Source organism: Mytilus edulis, chromosome 4 (genome assembly GCF_963676685.1).
Source record: "Mytilus edulis chromosome 4, xbMytEdul2.2, whole genome shotgun sequence".
Taxonomy (NCBI): domain Eukaryota; kingdom Metazoa; phylum Mollusca; class Bivalvia; order Mytilida; family Mytilidae; genus Mytilus; species Mytilus edulis.
Genome location: NC_092347.1, coordinates 11,257,016 through 11,278,437, shown reverse-complemented (window position 1 = coordinate 11,278,437; position 21,422 = coordinate 11,257,016). Strand labels below are relative to the sequence as shown.

Here is a 21,422-nt window from a genome sequence, read left to right as displayed (position 1 = left end):
ATGCTTACTTTGATGTTGTTTATAGGGCCGGTTAATTTAATTACGATACATACAATAGGTCTTTTGTTTATAAAACATTGTTTTTTTGTAATGAATAATACTATAACTATATATATTTTACTACAGTTGTACATCGTGACGATACTTTTGTAGTTTATACTTATTGTACGGTATATATTTAGCGTATGATGAAGACCGTTAGTTGACCCATTGATATCTACATCTTTGTCTTTGGATCTCTGATGGTAAGAAGTCTCAATAAAAATCATATCACATCGCTTTATCTACAAAGTATATTGGCGTTTGTTTTTGTTGCACTTCAGTGTTTGTGTTATTCCGTTGTTTTCCTCTTAAAGTTGATGTGTTTTCCCTTGGTTTTAGTATGTAACCTGTTTTTTTTTCACTTAATCGATTTATGATTTTTAAACAGCGGTATACTACTGTTGTCTTTATTTAATTGTATTGTGAATACATATTCCAATTTCTTTGATCATCAGATTGAATTAAACAACTTGTTTTATACGTAGCGTGCCCAGTAGTGTATTTTACTATTGTCCCTATGTTACAGTTTTTCTTATCACAAACATAACTTGGAAATCAAATTATATACTATCGAATATCCTGAAAATTCTAGTTTTTCTGTACGGAATATAAACAGAAAATGATTGAAAAAAACCGTTTAATCTTACAACACTTTTTAAGTTTCAAACATATGAGCTACACAGCAATTTCTTTAAAATAAGCTTAGAATGACAATTCAAAAACAATTAACAAAAATGAACAAAAAACTAAAGACAGTATAAAAACAACAACACATCTTAATGAATAAAAACCCTCTAAGATATGATAAAATAAAAAAATAAAAAACAGTAAACGATACATTACAATTTACTGTAAAAATAATTTAACTAAAAACCTAATCATAAATACCAATATCAATATTTTATACACCAGACGAGGGTTTCCTCTACAAAGACTAATCAGCGATTTTATTTTGAAGTTCTTCTTTAATTTGCGTACAAATCAAGTCGGTTAACTGTGGTGGACAATTAGAAAAATTAGAATTTATATATACTTTTTTCATTTTTGAAAGAAACAATGCAATCGAACGTTCAATTGACCATGTGAAAAGTAGTACAAAACGTAAACAAATAAAAGGTTTTGGTATTACGTTTCGATATATTGATAATGTTCCTCAATAATTCAGTTTCATTGCATTTCCTTTATGTATTTACCTTGGTTTCGATATTTTTATCAAACTTATTTACTTCAATTTTGTAAAGATTTTAACTAAAGATTTATGGATAGATTTACAGGATTTCAAAGAATCCATATCTGGTTGAAACTGCTGTTTGAGTTGACCTCATCACAATATCCTGAATGACATATATTACAGTAGAAAGAATGATAATACGTTATTTATATGTTTAGTTAAACACTCTTGCCGACCTGGCTATTTATCGCTCTTATTACATTTGTGGTGAAGATTAGGTATTCAGTGTTATGATGGAACTTTTCTGAAAAACATATGTTATCTGTTACTACTTGTTTTTTCATTGTCCTTAACAATATGAACACTAAACATGTATACACAGTAGTACATGTATTTTATTCTGAAAATGTCTTTCGAACAGTAAACTGCTATCCACTGTGATAAATTCGGTAATGGTCAGCCAGTTCGCTTACAATCACAATTCAGTATGATGTAAATGTGAACAAGTAAGCTTCTGTTTAACATAGACTGAAAAAATCTTAGATGACTGCAAGCGGAATCCCTTCCACAGTTAAAAAATCTGAAAAATTAGTAAAAGACTGAAACAGTCATTATGATTTATTGTTCCGTCTTTTAAGAGGCGTTTATATCAAAATGACCTATCCGATGAAAATTGGTTTACTTATGACAGTGTGATACTGTTTGACAGAGCCTATGGTTTAGTGGACTTACTTTGGTATAGTTAAATCTAGTTTTATCAATCAAAAAAACAAACTTACCACCATGTTATCAGAAGTTTTCTCTTTTGCAGTTGAGTTTTCTGCGCTAGCATGACTTCCAGTATTCAGTTGGTTTGATTGATCTAGAGGTCTGGTATCTGGCGGTCTATCGCCTTTCAAATCAAATATATAGATAACCTATTATTTCGTATCTGTATTAAAGTTAATGACAAGATTATTGATAAAATTAGCTAATATATTCAACTAGAACGGTAAACAAAGTATTCCAAATTAAGTGGTTAGTGAAGGAAATAATTGAAGATTACTGAAAGTGTTTTCAAGACATGATAGAAAAAAAGAAAGAACTTAACTGAAACGATATAAAAGCTTGCAAGAAGTCTTATATTATTATTGTTGCAAAGTAAAATATAACCGGATAATCATGTATTATACAAGGTTTGTATTTGAAAATATTATGCATATTTTACCATTATAAGAGGTTGAAATTCGTATCAAGGAAAACTAAAATTAATTTGAAAACGTTGCACACCCAGCCCCCTCCAAAAAAAAACCAACCCGCAAACCTTCTTCAATTGAATGCATTGTCTCTACTTATTTGCCATTTGAAAATCATCAAGTTTTTACATACAAAAATGAATAACTACTGCTCACCAGAACTAGATTTGATAAAATCAGCTTCCACTGTTTTACTAGCACTTCCATAACTATTAGTTGCTACAAGTTTATACAATCCATTATGGAGGCCATTTGTCATTTCAAAAGTCAAACATCCGGTTTTGTTATCAATTCCGTCCGACGACGAAGAATGATAGGCAGACTTGGTGTTATTAAATCTTTGACCGTTCCTGTACCATTCTAAATAAGGTAAAGGGTTGCCAAGTACTTCATATCCTATGCACCAATCGAATTTCCTCACGGGCGGAGATAATCTGAGAATCTTAGGAGCATCTGCAAAATTATGTGATATAAATCACTTTGGATATCAGTTTATTATACATTAAATATGAACCAAAATATAAACATGCATACAATAAGCTCTAAAACAAGTCCTTGTGTCAAAATTATGCAAGATATATTCTTCTATAAAATTTAAGATTTAATGAAGCTTGTTTTTGCATATATAGTTATGTAAAATTGAAGAAAGGAAGCGCCCTTTTTTGTTAACCACATAGAAAAAACAAACAATAAATGTAACAATATTCTACATCAATGTTATTGTAGACAACGCGATCCATTTTCAACCACACGTAGGAAATCACTTAGAATAAACACTTAAAGCATTATGGTTTTGCAGTTTGCAGGGTGCCTGTTTAAAAAAAGACCCAAGCTCTTTAAAATTAACAATATTTCTCCCTTCAAATGGATATATAAGTCGAGTTCATCGAACGCTTCGTGATTTCTAAATAGAAAAGGAAATATATTTAGACGAATAAACTAAATTAGTGTTACTTTGTCAGCTTTCTGAAATTAAAGAAAATTCACATAAAGAAGTATAGTATTGCTTTAATGTGGAATCGGATTGAAAATGTGCATTGGATATAAATATGAAGACTTACAAGACACATTGAATCTACTCGTTTCATATTTCTTTCCCGCCAAACTCCAAGCAACACATTTCAGCCATCCATTATCATCAGCACTAGCATTGTGAATGTGCAATTCTATCTTTGTTTTGTCATTTCCTTGAACCAGGGTGAAGTTTGACTTTAAGTTGCTCGTTTCCCAGCTCACCTCCGATTTTGGTTCAACATCTTTTTTTGCTACGCATTTTATCACAGTACTTCCGGTTTCATTGACTGTGGTAATACTTGGCGTAATTTTTAGTCTTGGTAAATCTAAAATAATGAAATATTCCCTTTTCAATCTCTTCAAATATAATGTTTAAACATTGCGTAAAACTAATTCCGCAATGTGTCACTATTACTTGGTTTAAACTTAGAAAGTATAATTTTCTTAATAAAACGAAGCCTTCGTCGAATGGAAAATCGGTATTTCTTCTTATATTGTTCGTAGCATAAGACTTTTCACGAACCATAAAGAAAAAGAGCAAATTATAAGTGTTGTTTGTCTTAATTTTGTATGTGATAACAAGAGAATAGAATTTAAAAAACCGTGCAAAAATTGATGGAATTTAGATGCACACACACACACATCTCCATTTTAAAAGAATGTATCCGTTTTGCCCTCACGAAATCATCTCATTGCTTTTCCATTCCATCTATTGAAATGACATTATATATGATTTATATCCCTTTTATTAACAAAATCACCCTGTAAAAGAGAACACTTATTATGGTTTGATTGGTATCAATGAGAAAATGTCAAATCTTGGATGTAATTCGAATATTTGATTATGTTCTAAATTCAGAGACAATGCTGCTTGTCTGTTTATTTTCATTTATCCTCAACTATTTCTAACATTCCAAAGTCTTCCTGTCCGTAATTTGAACTGAATGCTCGTTCCCTGACAATTTATATTTGTATTTGGTTTCTTATTTTCATCATCTGTGTTTAAGTTGACTCTTTATACAAATTTGTGCTCTTAAATGATGATATAGTTTACCTTTTTTATGTTATGTAAAAGAAAACGCAAGAATATAGAGAGAAATTGTTAAAAGAATAAATATATCAGCAATATAAAATCAGCGAAAACAATTAATTTTGTCATAAATTTTATTTCAGTCCACAATGTTTGAGCGTGTCCTTTACTGATGATGCCTGCATGCCTTCGTGAGCAAAAACAGCTCTTGAGAGCAAATGAATCATTATACAGTGCTATTAAAAAAATGCAGATTTTTTATTATTGTACAATGAAAATTACACAATACACATAATACAGATACTATATACTAGTAAGAGGTCCTAAACCTGAAACGTAAAATCATGAACTATTTGTAGATCCAGCAATAAAAAGCGTCCCAAAATTGAACATTGTATATGTGGTACCTATGAAACAACGCACAGGAACACAAGAAGATGAATAAACAGTCATTCAGTCTCGATTATAATTACTCTGGAGGTCTTTTGATTTTTGTATCGGGGCAAATGAAGGCCTAGGAAGGTTAAAGAAAATAATATGTTTCATCATGAGTTTTGCATAATCTAGATATAATTTATTATATATTTAATTTTATCTACTGGAACTGCAGAAAACGTAGTATGAAGGTGTTGATTTCACTCGAAGGCACTTGAAAATCAATGAACATTTAACAGACAACTATGACAAAATTTAATGTATTTATGTACATATACAAACCACAATTAGGTATCTTGACTTTTGACAACTGATAGCTCTGTCTGTTCCCGTCATCTTTTATACATCTTAGATGATGACCACTGTTATCTAAGATGGATGTGTTGATTTGTAGAATTTTTATCCAAAGACTAGAACAGTTGCAAGGCAAAGGGTTTTTCTCTAGGCTTCTGCAATACGAGAAATGTTTCTTCGTGAATTAAAAAATTCAAATTGTTGAAGCATAAAAAAGTATGAAAAAAAAAATGAAACAAACTTTTTTTCTCTTGTACTTCGTGCAAAAACAGAATTATTGGCTATTTGATTTCTGATGATAATTGGTAGTGATTATATAAACCTATAAAATCAACTGCACTAGATGATCATTTCAAAACAGTTGTAAGATAGAGAATGGAAATGGAAAATGTGTCAAAGAGACAACAACCCGATCAGAAGGGCAGTAAATAGCCAAAAGCCACCAACTAGGTTATCAGCACAGTGAGAAAATACCACAGCCGGAGGCGGGCTTCAACTGGATCCCAAACAAACATGTGTACTAGTTCAATGATAATGAATCCAAAACGAACCTCTATGCTAATCTCCAAAACATATAAAAAATAAAAGCACAAAAATACAGAACGCCGAGAAAAGTCTCTAATCAAATGGAAAAAGCTTAAATTCATCAAACAAATGATAACAACTGCCATATTGCTGACTTGGTACCGGCATTTTCTGATGTATAAAATGTGGAATTAAACCTTGCAAGTAGGTAAACATGTCAAAAATGGCGGTACAACAGTTAACATTGTGTTATACTCTCAATCATTATAAAACAAACAAACATGTAACAAAGTAACACAAAAAGGTATATTGCCAAAGCACATAAGTCAAAATGAAAGAAAAGATAACAAGAATTTACCAGAGCAAAATTACACAAAGACGGGATGTATACGTACAGATCTAGAGCCACGTCACATGTAACAAAGAAACACAAAAAGGCATAAACACATTAGAAAAAATGAAAAACAAGAATACGAAAACTTACCATGATAGCACAATAACAAAATAACGAGATGTATAAGTACAGATCCACTGCAAATGAATATCACCAAAAATAGACTAAAGTTAAAAGTTAGTTAAAGTAACTGAAATTGATCATAGAAGACTGACAGAGGCCATACGCTCCTGAATTGGAACTGGAGCAAAAATGCAGAGGGCTGAAACATGTTTAGTGATATCTCAACAATACCCCTATACCTTCAGCCAATGTAGAAAAACAGACACACAGCAATACTCAAAATAAAAATATTTTTAAAAGAAGTCCGTGTATGTTTGGTAATTTTGCATACATGTGTGAATGCTTAATACGTCAAAAAATAAAACCAAGCATGTATCATCATTGATCAAAAAATATTTTATTTTATACATTATAATAATCGTATTCTTTTGAACAAAATATAAGCTGCCTTCGAAACGTTAAATAGGCTATAAGCAACTTGGGAATCGATTTTTTTGACATTCAAGATTGATTATGTGGTTATTTCTAGAATGGTCACTGTTGTCACAAGAAGTAATTAGAAAACGCTTTTAAAAACCGCTTCGAAAATTACAGAAGAAATTAGTATTTTTAATTGCGTGCTTGGGGACAAATTAAAGAAAAATACTACGGATTAGAATTGAAAAATGACAATTTTGTCAAAGAATGTACGCATTAAGATAAATAGTATTTGAAGATCGGTAATATATTATTAAATATACTAACAAAATAGAGTTATGGGTATTCAAAACAGCTTAATGAATTAATACAAATCTGTTTGTACTGAAACTAATATAACCGCTTGTAGATAACAAAATTATTACATCAAAGTCAATGATATATAGCTAGATAACAAAACAGAAACAACACATATCAAAAGCAAACCGGGACCAACTTAAACACATATTGATGAATAGCGGTCAAAAACGTGGGTAAAATTCCAGCAGAGAATCCATTGACCAATCAAATTAAGAATTATACCATAGATGTTTTTATGTTACACTTTTGTTTGAAATTGTGAGACGTAATTGCAAAAGAATACACATTACACAAATACACAAATGTGAGTTTTCAATCATTCAAAGGTTTTTGTCATAACGTTGAAAAGAAGGAAAGAAACATTTTTAATAGAAAAGGCATATTCGACAAACTTTTTAATTTATTAAGGCGACATTAATTTTCTGAAGTTCAAATTTTGTAAACCGATAATGTAGAGATAGATAATAATAGAAAATACAAACTGAGGTTATCACATGACTTTAAAAGGAACATGACCGGAGCAAGATTTTTCTGCTATTCAAGCATCTCCCGAATTTCCCTCTAGTATCTTTTGTCCCTATTTTATTCTTAGTCATATGTCAAAATTGAGAATAAGACCCAATCGGTAAAATGTTATACGAGTATACTGCTCACCAAATGATCTTACACTGTGAAAAAACAAGTTATATCAAACAAGTATTAATGATGACCACCGTAACACTATGAGGATTTTTTTCATTTGTTTTCATATAATTCTGTTGGGGTCGTTTTGTGAATGAACACCTAACACTTATTTTTTTAAGTTCGTTATTCGGCTATGTGCAAAAGTTATTCTTTGCACGAACATGCATGTTTGTTTGTAAATTTGATAATTTTATCAGGTTTCTACACGTTGTTTGTTCTTCGACAAATTTAAGGGGAACTTAATTTTCCAGATTTCCTTAAAGGAAATATTTAGGCAATTAATATTTTTTGTATACATTACTTGAAGTTATTTTCTCGGAGTAAAAAAACCTTTTCCTTTGGAAATTTAATGTCTTTGAGGAAAAAAATTTGCCTCCGAGAAAATTTGTAAAAATTAGGATAACTCTTGATACAAGGTTCTAGAATATAGATTGATCGTCAGGGATAAAATTTCTGCCAAGCATACTTAAAGATATTGTTAAAAATTATTCAATGGTGCTTTTTGTGTCCTTTTCTTCTTTTTAAACAGCAATATTCCATTACAGTAATGAAGCAAAGCAGCAATAATACATCACAGTATGTTCCTCCATTAATGTTTGTATTTATCAATATTTAAGTTTTGCAGTTTGTGCACAGGCAGATTATTTGTTCACGCATCAACCTTCTTTAATTTACTTCTTGATTATTTCAAAAAAATACGTCGTTATGTAACTTTTTTATGAACTTGACTATTCTCTGTTTTAATATGCGCCCAATGTGCTATAAATTCATCTATACTTACAATTGAAAAAGCTGTAGTCCATCAATAACCTCCCAAGACAACAGTCGAATTTGGTTTCTTCGGAGTGTCCTGAAAGAGTAATTCCCAAAGTTACATATGAAATAAACCCTGACCCTCCTTCTAACATTTCAAAATTTGTTTTGAAAACGGAGTTTAATAAATTTGTACACATTAAAACACTATTTGCTTGTTTTTATGTTTTATATTAGGCAAAATGTACCTACTAGTAAAACCAATCGTAACCTGATATCGTCATTTTGATCTGAAAAGCTCTTTAAAGTCTGTCATTCAATTTTCGAGTACCGAAGTTATTTAAGTACATTTGTAATTGGTCAGTTAGAATACCTTTTACATACACGATACTTGTTATTATAAGCTTTGTTGGAATTGCGCAATTTAAGAATAGGAACCATTTCAATATATAACTAAATCATGGAAATCTGTCAATTACATGATGGTTTTGGAAACAAGATTCTAATTTAATCTAAAAGTAGTAAAATGAAGTGATTTTAATTAATTAATATTGATTTATGAAAGGCAATTTGAAATCGTTTGTGACTATTTTTGAATAAATTTCAACGCTTGTACAGTTTAACATTTATTTGCAGTAAACACTCATTACGTTTAAAACCGGGTTACTTCATTTTATTTTAGAAAGATCTATTGTAAATCAGAAAAAGACGTTGCAAAGAAAAAAAGGAAAATGTCTGTCTATAAGTTAAATTGACTCTAACAGAAAAAAGTAAAATCACAAAAATACTTAACTCCGATGAAAATTCAAAACGGAAAGACCCTAATCATATGGCAAAATCAAAAGCTTTAACACATCAAACGAATGGAAAAATGCTGTCATTTTCCTGACTAGGTACAGGTGGATTAAACCCATAAGAAAAAAAGTTATCCCCGGCTTAGTATATTTCTAGGATTTTGATTGGTTAACGCACGTTGATACAAAACTCATAGCCCCTGAGTGTTGCTAACCCATATACCCGGACGTTGCTACCCATTACATCGGGGAAATTCACGCGCGTTTTCCTTAGTTCCATGGTTGTTCCTTATGAAATATCGAATTCTGTAGATTATGCATGATGTCTGTATAATTAGATACTTAATCCACTAACGATTTTATATTACTATGTCGATTTTTTGCACTCATTTTAGGAAATGCGTCACTATTCTGCCACATTGTCAATGAATGGGACTATTGACCTAGCTATACAAATGACCCACGTTGACGTCATACCGTCTATGATGTAACACTCACAACTTTGAGCGCCAAATTTGACCCATTTCACTTTCTCTGTCTTTAGATTTAAAACGTCTTATATTTGTCTACTTGTATCTTACACCCCGTTAAAAATATGTCAAAATCCCAAATTTCAATAAAAGATATTTAAAAAATGAAAAAAAAACGTTACTTTCACGTTAAACTTTATGGTCCAATTTCCCTAAAATCGCCAGATTTAGACTAAGACCGGGGAAACATGCGTTATCTACGTTAATATCCGTAGATATGGATATGAACGTAGATAAATTATAGTGTCAGTACAAAAACGTTTTATTCTATTCTATTCATGGAAATCACAAATCCAAATAGATTAATGCTGCACTGTTGTCAGAACCAGACGGAAAATCATCCAAGATTACATTATAGCACCGATATGACACAACCCATTCGCCTTTGTCATTAATACCAAGATACAATTATACTGTTTTATATTATGTTAGGCAAACAAAAACAAAAGTGCAACTTAAGGTCGGAAAGGCATTGTTTGTATCACATTAAAAAAACAGCCAATTGCGATTTGTAAAAATAAGTAATTTGTAATTAATCTTAATCTATATTGATGAAATTGATTGTTAATGGTTTTTTATAGCAAACATTAGGCATCACTATTTGCTACATTTACCAGTATTTGTCAATTCAAATTCTCCTACAATTTACATGAGAATGACATCTTACTTGACAGAATTACTTTATAACATGTGTAGATGACGTTCTTTATTTTGTATCCGATAACTAGTGAATCACATGTCGAAGTATAGTGCAAATTCTTCTTTAGATTACATAGTATTGAACCAAACTGTGCAGAACACCTCAACACCTGTGCAATTGACAATTTTATATTTAACTTTCATTAAAAGATTTGTTAATGCCACAGCAAAACATTAACTTCACCAGTTCTTAATCTTAGAACTGTTGCAATGACAATGATCTATATATTTATTGGAAATGAAGTCCATCTGAAAATGTTACTTCACAGTATCTGCTGTCAAAATGGACCTCTTATTATTTTGTTATTGTTGCTTTTAAAACAATTTGTTTATAAGAAGAATTTTAGATCTTTTCTATTGTCAACGCATATTATCCCACAATTCAAGCTAGGTTCACACTGCCGATCAGATCAACTCGATCAAGCCCGATCAAGACAAATTACGTGATCGGGAGACTGGTCTGACTCAATCGACAAGGATGTTTGGGATAGTCTACCCTACTCGTCATCGATCTGACCATCTACCCGAGAGTTTTTGACATGTCAAAAACAATCGAGTAGGGACCGAGAAGCAAGACACTCGAGAAGAGATCGAGAATTCGTCGAGTAGTGGTCGATTTGATCCGGAAAGGATCGTGTAGAGATGGAGATTGGTCGGAATACAACAAAATTATCGATCAGTACTCGATCATTTCGACCTTTGCTCGACTAATGTCTGATCTTTTCCAGATTAACTCGACCAATGTCCGATCGCTTCCAGATCACTTCAGATCGACTTCTATATATATTTTACCCCAGACCAACTCGACCAATACCCGATCCCTTTGCGACAACATTCGACCACTCTGAAATGATCAGACATTAGTCGAGCAAAGGTCGAAATGATCGAGTACTGATCGGAAATTTTGTTGTATTCCGACCAATCTCCATCTCTACACGATCCTTTCCCGATCAATTCGACCACTACTCGACGAATTCTCGATCTCCTCTCGAGTGACTTGCTTTTCGGTCCTTACTCGATTGTTTTTGACATGTCAAAAACTCTCGGGTAGATGGTCAGATCGATGACGAGTAGGGTAGACTATCCCGAACATCCTTGTCGATTGAGTCAGACCAGTCTCCCGATCACGTAATTTGTCTTGATCGGGCTTGATCGAGTTGATCTGATCGGCAGTGTGAACCTAGCTTTACATTTGATTGGAACCGAATTTGAAAAAAGAAAATGTTCGTTCTACGCACAATTGTCCAAACTATTGGCGTTTCCCATTAAAACAATTACTTTATCATTACTTTATATAGTTAAGTAGGTCCGGGAAAAATTGTCTTATAATTAACACCGAAACACAACAAACCTGACAAAAATAAAATTTCCCTATACGTTTTGTATTCATTTGTGTCTATAATTTCTCAATGACAGGAACAAATTGGTGTATAATGCATCTAATTCTTTCCGATTTCTATCCAACATGTTTTTTTTATGAAATCCTTTCTTGGAATTTAAGGAGTTAGACACACGTTAAATGTCACAAGTCTTTACAAGCACTTGTCCGCTTGTTTTAATCATTTTTATCAGTATACCCTAAGCTTTTCACCTTTTTCTGTCAGTTCCCATTGGTTAAAATATGATTGATGAAGCTGGCTCGGCTGAATTGTTGCGTTATTTACCAGAACCTAGATCTAGCCCCTATTTTTGTCAAAGACATATTCAGGAAATTCATATATCTAGATTTTTCCTCATTTCATTTAAAATTTAGTAGAGAAATAACTTATGAAAAGGAACGATTAAATGCAAAAATACATTTATAGTCGTCGGTGAAATATATTTATTACCGCTAATGACAAGAATGAGAAGCATAGAAGTAAGGAAAAGTGTGGTATGAAAAATCTCATCAGAGATAACAAGCTTATGAGTATTTATTTAACCAGTAAATTACCACGTAAAATGCAATTGACAAAAATAGTTTGTTGATAACTGGTGACGATGGTTGAAAATAAGCTCGTTAATGTGTAGATGAAGTGCAAAGTGTTACAGAATATTGAAATTAGTCATATAATGGTTAGATCAACTGATTGTCTATTTTGGAAATAAATATATTGGCAGCTCCTATGAAACGTATAATTGGTTATCAACTTGACGAGGAAAAAAAACAATTTACTGCAAAACGATTCCAAATATTCCACTCCAGTAAAAATGGTTGAACCAATAGTTTCATCAGCTTGTATATTTTTTTCTGTTCACTAGGCAGGGCAAGCGTTAGCTCATATTTAAACAGAATACATTACCTCATTATGGTTCACAAGTGAATGCTGTTTGCACTTATTTAATCAAAAAGTATTAGTAATCTTAAGTTTGAATCGGTCAAATGTTTTAAGGAAGTGACTCTCTTATTAACAAATATCTGAGTTTATAACAATAATTAGTTATGATGATGTATTAACTTATTGGAATTATCGCAACTATAAAAACTTTTGGAAGTGGACGTAAGATCGTAGTGATCAGATTAAAGACGTGTAAAGGTCTTTATGCAACTTTGAGGATATTCAGCGTATGTAAATCATGCAAGTCGTGGCAATGTTTTGATATACGTTGCAGGCGCGTGACAAGATCTAACTAGAACATGCTAACCCAGCACGGTCTAAGCAAGTTCGTGGTAAGAACGTGAGAGCTATGAAATATGGAATATTCAAGTTGACCGTAACACGATCGCATCGCGATTTAATTTTTTTATAGATCGGTGATTCTTATTGTCTTAGTCTACTATGAAGTATGCTTTAGACAGAGGAGTCACACTGCCACATAGCCATGTCCCACCGCATAGTCACATTCTTCCACATAGTCATGTGCCTGTCCAAAGTAAACTCGTCAGTCGTAGTCTTTATATTAGGTTTATGTTTTGTTATAAGGAGACACTGGCGTTGATTGCCTTTATTGTCTTTGTTTAAGCGTGATTCACAACTTCTATACATCTATTCATCGAAGAAGATCGTATATTTAATATTGTGAGGTATTTTGGCTTTCTGTGTCTTGTGGATGCTGTTTTATGACATAAATGCATTGCCTTCATTCTGTTACGCCGCCGTTTTGTTCCTAACAATTCAACTTTGATGAGAAAAGGAAGCTACCGAAATACGAAACACAATCATGCTGCAAAATGTGAATCTTTTCGAAATAATAGGAAATCAATTTTTTTTTAATATCCCAGAAGTAAAACAAGGAGGAATGATTCCATGAAGACGATAATTTTGTTCTCGCTATTTCATTTACAATTCATAACAAGCGAGTGTCAATTTACATATTATATGTAAACACTAACTTGCGCTGGTTGAGCTTTTTCAATCATTTTATGACATGGCATTGTAAGAAATATATAATATAGAAGATGAAAAATAAAACTGTTAAAATTGAACTGATTAAATAGTTTAATATATCGTTTTATCTTTACTGTCTCTTATTTATTAGAACATAATTAGGTCGATTCCTTGGTATCATATACGATTTCTTATTTCTCTTTCTATTTATCGTGTATTTTAATCTTAAACTCAATATGATCAAAATACAATTACATAACAGTTGTTTCCAATATACAGAATTAAGTCTAACATTCCGACCGAGTTAATCTGACAATCAATGTTAATCTGTGTGGGTGTGTGTACAGGAAATTAACTTCAATTCCCTAGTTTATATGTAAAATGTCTCACCGCTAATTAAGTGTCCGAACTAGACAATTTTCGTGTCCAATGATGAATATTTCAATAATATCAATTGTATATATAGTATTCATACATCAGCAGTATTTTTACAAAATACTTAGCAAATGATAAACGTTGTTGCAAAATGAATACAGAAGGAAAATGATAAAAAAAAACATTCTATTAAAGGAAATCCACACTGACATACAAGAGACCTACGAAACAATATACCAGACAGGCCGATATATCATAGGTATATACAACAAAAGTATAGATTTATTAAAATGTGTGCAGTAACAGTAAAAAAAAAAGAATAGGAGGTATCATCTTTTCTTATAGTTTTATTAAACACTAATTCATTGCTTTATATGTTAAAGTCACCAATTTTATACTTTCATAGCAATTTTGAGTAAAGATAATAAATTGATTACAATTTTGTATCAAATAAAGGCAACAATAGTATACCGCTATTCAAAATTCATAAGTCGATAGAGAAAAAAAAATCCGGGTTAAAACTAAAACTGAGGAAAACGTATCAAATATAAGAGAACTTCGACACAACAGAGACACAACATCAAAACGTAACACACACAAAAACGAACTATAATGTAACAATGGCCATTTTCCTGACTTGGTACAGGGCATTTTATGAAAAAATGGTGGGTTGAACCTGGTTTTTTGGCATGCCAAACCTCCCGCTTTAATGGCAGAGTTAATTATAACATAAAAATGACAACATTACACGACAGGGTTACAATAAATAAACAGATGAATGGGAGAAAATATAGTACAGAGAAACAAACGAATAATAGCCACCAAAAGGTAACAGGTTAACAAATATTTTTATACGCCAGACGCGCGCTACGTCCACACAAAACTATGCTCAGATGTAAAAAGTTTGAAAGCCATAACAACTACAAAGTTGAAGATACCCGAGGACCAAAAGTTCCAAAAAGTTGTGAGGCTAGGGTAATCCGCTTGGGACAAAAACATCATTATTATCAAGAATAATACATAGTTTTGCAAACAGTACATTTTATGAAATGACTATATAAAAGATATACATGATTAAACTGAAGTGGTTACTAGCTATAGAATAAAAACGAATACATTACAAAATAACAGCCCTGTTAGTCATAGTCAATGCAACACCCAAAGTGACGTCACATTTAAATTTCAAAAACGTGTTCCGAAAATTTAGAAAGAATTTGGATGAAATTCAAGATTAGATGTGTATGACTTATCTAACTTATATTAATAACAGTGAAAATTATAATTAATGTTAAATTGTAGTAGTAATTAAATAATTAATTGTATGATCTAGCTTTGTGGGTGTTTCTTCTGATCGAACTGCAAACCAAATATATATCTTTCTTATAGCAATAATGTTAATCTGTTAACAAAATTACGTAGTGGGACATTAAAGTTAAATATTGAAATAGGTCGTTATAATAAAATTAGATCAATGACAGGAAATCATCAATATATCGGAAGGTGAAATTAAAGAATTTCGCAAGGTGGTTTTTCTGTTTGTCTTTCAGAAGGGTTTGAATGAAATCTGCTTCATATGAGTACAAAAACAAATCGGCTAGTAGGGGTGCACAATTAGTACCCATTGGAATACCGATTGTCTGTTGAAATATGAATCCTCCAAACTCAACAAATATATTGTCGATCAAAAAGTCCAGCATTTTGATAATATCATCTTCAGTATATTTTCTGGTAGATTCAGTGTGGTTCTTCACAAAATATGAATTATTGTAACCCAATACAAGAAATTAGTATCTACGATTCCCATTTTTAAAGAATTAGCTCTGTTTAATGAGATGGTGGAGTCGATCTCTCAACTGAGCATGGGGAATAGTAGTGTAAAAAAGTAGTACCTATGCACAGCTTTTCTTCACTTAAACTGCATATACTAGAGCACTTGTTCCCGGAGTTCATGGAGTATAAAAAACAGGTCTTTCTGATCTGAGAAACCGAATAATATTTAAAAAAAAAAGAAGATGTGATATGATGGCCAACGAGACAACTCTCAACAAGAGACTAAAATAGCACAGAAATTAACAACTATAGGTCACCGTACGGCCTTCAACAATGAGCAAAGCCCATACCGCATAGTCAGTTATAAAGGCCCCGAAATGACAATGTAAAACAATCTAAACGAGGAAACTAACGGCCTAATTTGTTTATGCCCTTCAATTTCAAATTCATACAATTGGTTTTTACAGCAAAGTTAACATCATCAATGGTCCTTTAGCTTTCACACTATACCAAAACCAACCCAGATTTTGTTTAAACAATTGAAAGATACAATTGTAAATAATCAAGATGCTATCGGGAAATTTTCCAACAATTAAATTGAAATGTTTATCATTTAAAAACCAAATACTTTCTTACGCACAAAAACATCGAAGCTTCTACTATGGTTGATAATCAGATATTTACACAAAAGCTTTAGAAGTAAACGGTCATAGAAAAGAGCAAAATATTAAAGGAGGTAGATTGCTAATGCCCGCTAATAATGACTACCGTAGCATAACTTATGTCTTTTGCAGATCAATCGTGTAGGATAAAATCCGTTTAACTTGCCTCATATCATACAACGGAAGCGTCAAATGAAGATTGGTTTGAAAAATGGGACGTAGTCTTGAACGCGAAAATAAACACAGAAAATGTCTACAAAAATGATGGCGATTTCAACCCTACAATTAGACTCCACTTGTCAGATGACACCTACACATTTAGTGAAATTTTAGTCGGCCAAAACTTGGTCAGCAGATCAAGGAACCTAACAGATTATCCAATACATTTGACCTAGTGATAAAAAACAACCAGTCACGGTTTATTATTAAAGAAATACATCGTCTTGAATGGAAACAACACCAGCTCTTAATGGAGGAAACAAAAAGAAGTCCACTTTTATTAAAGATCCATTTGATAAACTGTTAAACAGAAAATAAATAAAACTCATGGAAAAATCAAAGAGTAAGCTTCAAATGGACGAAATAACAGAATTAATTGTTCAAATCAAATCTGAACCAGAGAGAATATCCCACATTAAAATGCGTAAAAGGATAGCCTCTCATGGCTCATAACAAAGGCAGGCATATTATATGACGTCATGACAGATTGTACAAAGAATATTAAAAGTCTGCAGATGCTTAAAAGACTTTTAAATTCCAAGAAGTTGAATGGTATAGAGCGCATATAGATATATTATCGAACATCAATACAGCAACATTTAACGATTTCGCGTATTTAATACACATAAAAGAGAAGTTAGCCTTGAGTGATGTAAATGAACCAACATGTACACAGTGATGACATATTACAATCACATCACGTTGATATGATTGACTTTACATATGTAAAACCGGTTGTAAACATGTGATACTGTTTACAGACTGTCCTTTTGTATTTATTTGAGAGGTTAACATAGGCGGGTACAGGGGAGGGGGCTGGCCCCCACCTTTCGTGCGTGGTTGGTTGTATAGCTGACGCTGACGCATCACTGACGCAAGACTAGATCCCCTTTTAGGCCAGTCAATGCCCCCCTTATGAAACGTTCTGGATCCGCCACCGGTTACTTTACATAAAAGACGATTTTTCTTAGACAAATTTTTCATTACTATATAATAATAATATTATTGGCCCTTACTTAAAGTTTCGTAGTGTTGATACTCCGTTTAGACAGCTGAAATACGTTTGATTGAATATTGGTACATTATTATTTCGACAGTGGGAGTCTCTGAATGGTAGATTATTCTTTAGATTGATAATAAATCTATTCGTGTATTTCCTAACAACAGTTATGATTAATAAAATAACTAAAGTTAATTTCAAAATCAGCTGGAAGGGAGAGCTAATTATCATGGGCTCCATATAAAATATATATTCACAAACTTATAAGGTAATTAATGACAGCTGATGTCTACAGGAAACGATTTTACAAAATAAAAAACATTTTCACATGTTAGGATATATGTCTGGATTATATCATCAAATTCCTTGGAGTCCAATGTTCACAATATTTTTACTTCTGAATACATATCTCTGTCATTTGATTTAATAAATGTAATCCGTTTGTTTTTAAATTATACAAGAACACACCCGCGAAATCGCGGGCATATACAGCTTGTAGACTGTTGTAGGATGATTTTTTGTAAAAGATATTATGTATGGAGAATTTCATAAAAGGTATCAAAAGCCCTCTCTTTTATTCCAAAGTCCCGATATTTGTTTCCTTTCTGTTAAATTCAATTCAGTATTTTCGTGTGTCTGGCCTCAGACCACAATTATTTTCCTTTGCTACAATGCTTCTTTTGGTAAAAGTCAAATCAAATTATCAATTTGCACCGTTTTAAGGTAGCACAATACAAAGATTTTTCATCCCCAATCAGACATCTTTAAACTGATGTAATTCCACTCATCTTTCTTTAAATTTTATAAATGAGGTACCAAAAGAAAGAAGAAGGACCAATCTTTCAAATTGTGATAATTTCATTATGACATAATTATTACATCATTAATTGTTATGTAATTAGTTGCCATATTGTGATGTCTATACTTGAATGAATTTAGCTTCTTTGTTATTCATAGCATCCCAAAATATTTTATAGATTCGTGCACTACACAGTTTGACCTCCAAAACCGTGTCTCAGATTTTTCCTATTGTATTTCATTCTCTCATAAATCTTCAATGAAGTTTGCAACATCAATTCATAAGAGACCACTAAATTCAATTGGGTATAAAATTTGTTCTATTGATGTTTTTGGAAATCTGAGACACAGTTTTGGAGGTCAAGCTGTGTTGTACAAGAATATATAAAATATTTTGGAATGCTATGAAGAACAAAGAAGCTAAATTCATTCAAGTGTGGACATCACAATATAGCAACTAGTTACATAATAATTAATTATGTAATAATTATGTCATAATGATATTATCACAATTTGAAAGATTAATCTTTCTTTTTTCTTTTGGTACCTTATTTATAAAATATAAAGAAGGATGAAATGAATTACATCAGTTTAAAGTTGTCTGATTGGGAGTAACCAAATCTTTGTATTGTGCTACCTTAAACATGAAATAAATGTAACTGCTTATATATAGACTATTATTAGTCTAATAAAGTATACTTCTAGGACAATCCATCAGTGTTTTCTTTTTCTTTTGAGAGCCTTATTAACATGCCAATGGTAGGATATGAATCATGTATAAATGACTAAGGCTAATTTGAGGGGTGGTCGGACGGGTCCTGATCCCGAAATCCCGAGATGCAGAATTTAAAGAAATGCATATCCCGAAATCCCGAAATCGAAAAAATATATTCCCGGATCCCGTAAGGAGCAATCCCCAAATCCCGAGCTTAAAAACACCCGATCTCGACGCCCCGAAAAAGGTCCTGCCTACTTCTAATCCCTACCTTACTTTCATTTTGCCAAATCACTATTTTCCTTTTCAACAATAAATTGTTATGCCCAATTTATGGGCATTATGTTTTCTAGTCTGTACATCCGTTCGTTCGTTCGTCCGTCCGTGTCTGTCCCGCTTCAGGTTGAAGTTTTTGGTCGAGGTAGTTTTAGATGAAGTTGAGCATGTTTTACTTATTTTAATATATATGCAAGTGGTATGACCCCTTAAATAGTAAAAATTTCAAAGAAAACAGTAGACAGAATCAGGGCCGACTTTCTATACTAACATACTAACATAATTACATAGAAAGTCCCTGACAGAATACAGACAGTCTCTATATATTAAAGTAGTATAATCGTAGTTTACATGTAGATATATAAACGCGAAAAATAATTGTCTTCTCTAAGGAGGTATAATAGTTGTGGTTCTTGCGATCTAAACACCATGATATGAAACGCGAAAAATAATTGTCCTCTCTAAGGAGAAATAATAGTTGCGATTCTTGCGATCTAAACACCATGATATTGAGAACGCTCTGAATGGCTTATTTTTTTTTCTATTTTTGTTATCCATCATACGATTGGTTGTCAAGTGACATGTGTCAAATGTGTTACTTATTTTAATATATATACAACTGGTATGACCCCTTAAATAGTAAACATTTCAAAGAAAACAGTAGACAGAATACAGAGAGTCTCTATATATTAAAGTAGTATAATCGTAGTTTGCATGTAGATAAACGCGAAAAATAATTGTCCTCTATAAGGAGGTATAATAGTTGTGGTTCTTGCGATCTAAACACCATGATATGGAGAACGCTCTGATTGGCTTATTTATTTTTCATTTTTGTTATCTATCATACGATTGGTTGTATTTGTGCATCTTTAAAACCGGAAGTCTTATCTATGACTAAAAGTAAGTCCGATGACGGAATCATATCCGGACTCCTGTTTTGTCGTTTTTCTCCCAAAATAACTCAATCTGATTAATCATAAGAATGGACGACAAATGCGACTATGCATGTTACCTATAGGACACAGAGGCCTGATGATTGATTTATTGTGGAAGGAAGAGAAGCGACACCCAAAATGAGGTCTTCTCGTTTAATAGTATAAATAACAGGAAGTATTTCAAGGCAATAGTTTACCCTTATAAGGAAGGTATGCTTGTTTTGTCCTCTTCAATGTATAAATTACTCTTTATATCTATTTCATTGGTCTTAATTAAAATCCATAGAATTTTTAATAATTTGTCGAAATGGAGATTTTGTATCATGCTTTTTTCAAAAATATGATAACAAGTATGGGTCACAGGACATGTTTTTACGCTACAGGTTGGGCAAAATTGTCAAATTTTGTATAGATTATGAATGGAAAATCTAATTTTGCGTGATAAAAAGAAAACTACACCATATAATTTTAAGATAAAATGTGAGAAGACAGCTCTTACAACATGCTTTCAGCTAAGTAAAAGACAAATTGGGATCACCGGACTGGTTTTCATGCTACATATAACAATAATTAAATTCACAACACTTTATGGTATAAAATTACTTTATAGAATTATTTCCCCTACTATCTGAGTTATTTCCCCTATTTTGAAAAGTTGAAAAAAATAAATCAAACAAAAATATTATGTTTTTTAAGAAGAAAATATGATAAAACATGTAATTTTCTATATAAGCATTAAAATTCTTACACATGAATTACATACTACTCTCAAAATTTGCACCTTTCATAAAAAATCTAGACCAAGTGTTATTTCCTTCTTCAAACTCCAAGATGAAGGAAGACATCCGAGCCACCTTAAATACATCCTTTAAAGGTTTGTTAACCATTAGTTCGTCAATTTTCATCAATAATTTGTTTGAATGT

General features: G+C 32.0%; 1 protein-coding gene across 1 annotated transcript in view; it reads right to left on the bottom strand.

Moving 5' to 3' along the window:
* Positions 1-21,422, bottom strand: part of LOC139518668 (BDNF/NT-3 growth factors receptor-like) — a 79,219-nt gene that overhangs the window by 14,809 nt on the left and 42,988 nt on the right. Inside the window, exons 4-8 of the mRNA XM_071310142.1 lie at positions 8,446-8,514; positions 5,210-5,376; positions 3,510-3,788; positions 2,605-2,901; positions 1,993-2,105 (exon numbers count right to left, since the gene is read on the bottom strand). Of these exons, the coding sequence (XP_071166243.1) occupies positions 1,993-2,105; positions 2,605-2,901; positions 3,510-3,788; positions 5,210-5,376; positions 8,446-8,514 (925 nt within the window). The remainder of the gene's footprint in view (positions 1-1,992; positions 2,106-2,604; positions 2,902-3,509; positions 3,789-5,209; positions 5,377-8,445; positions 8,515-21,422) is intronic.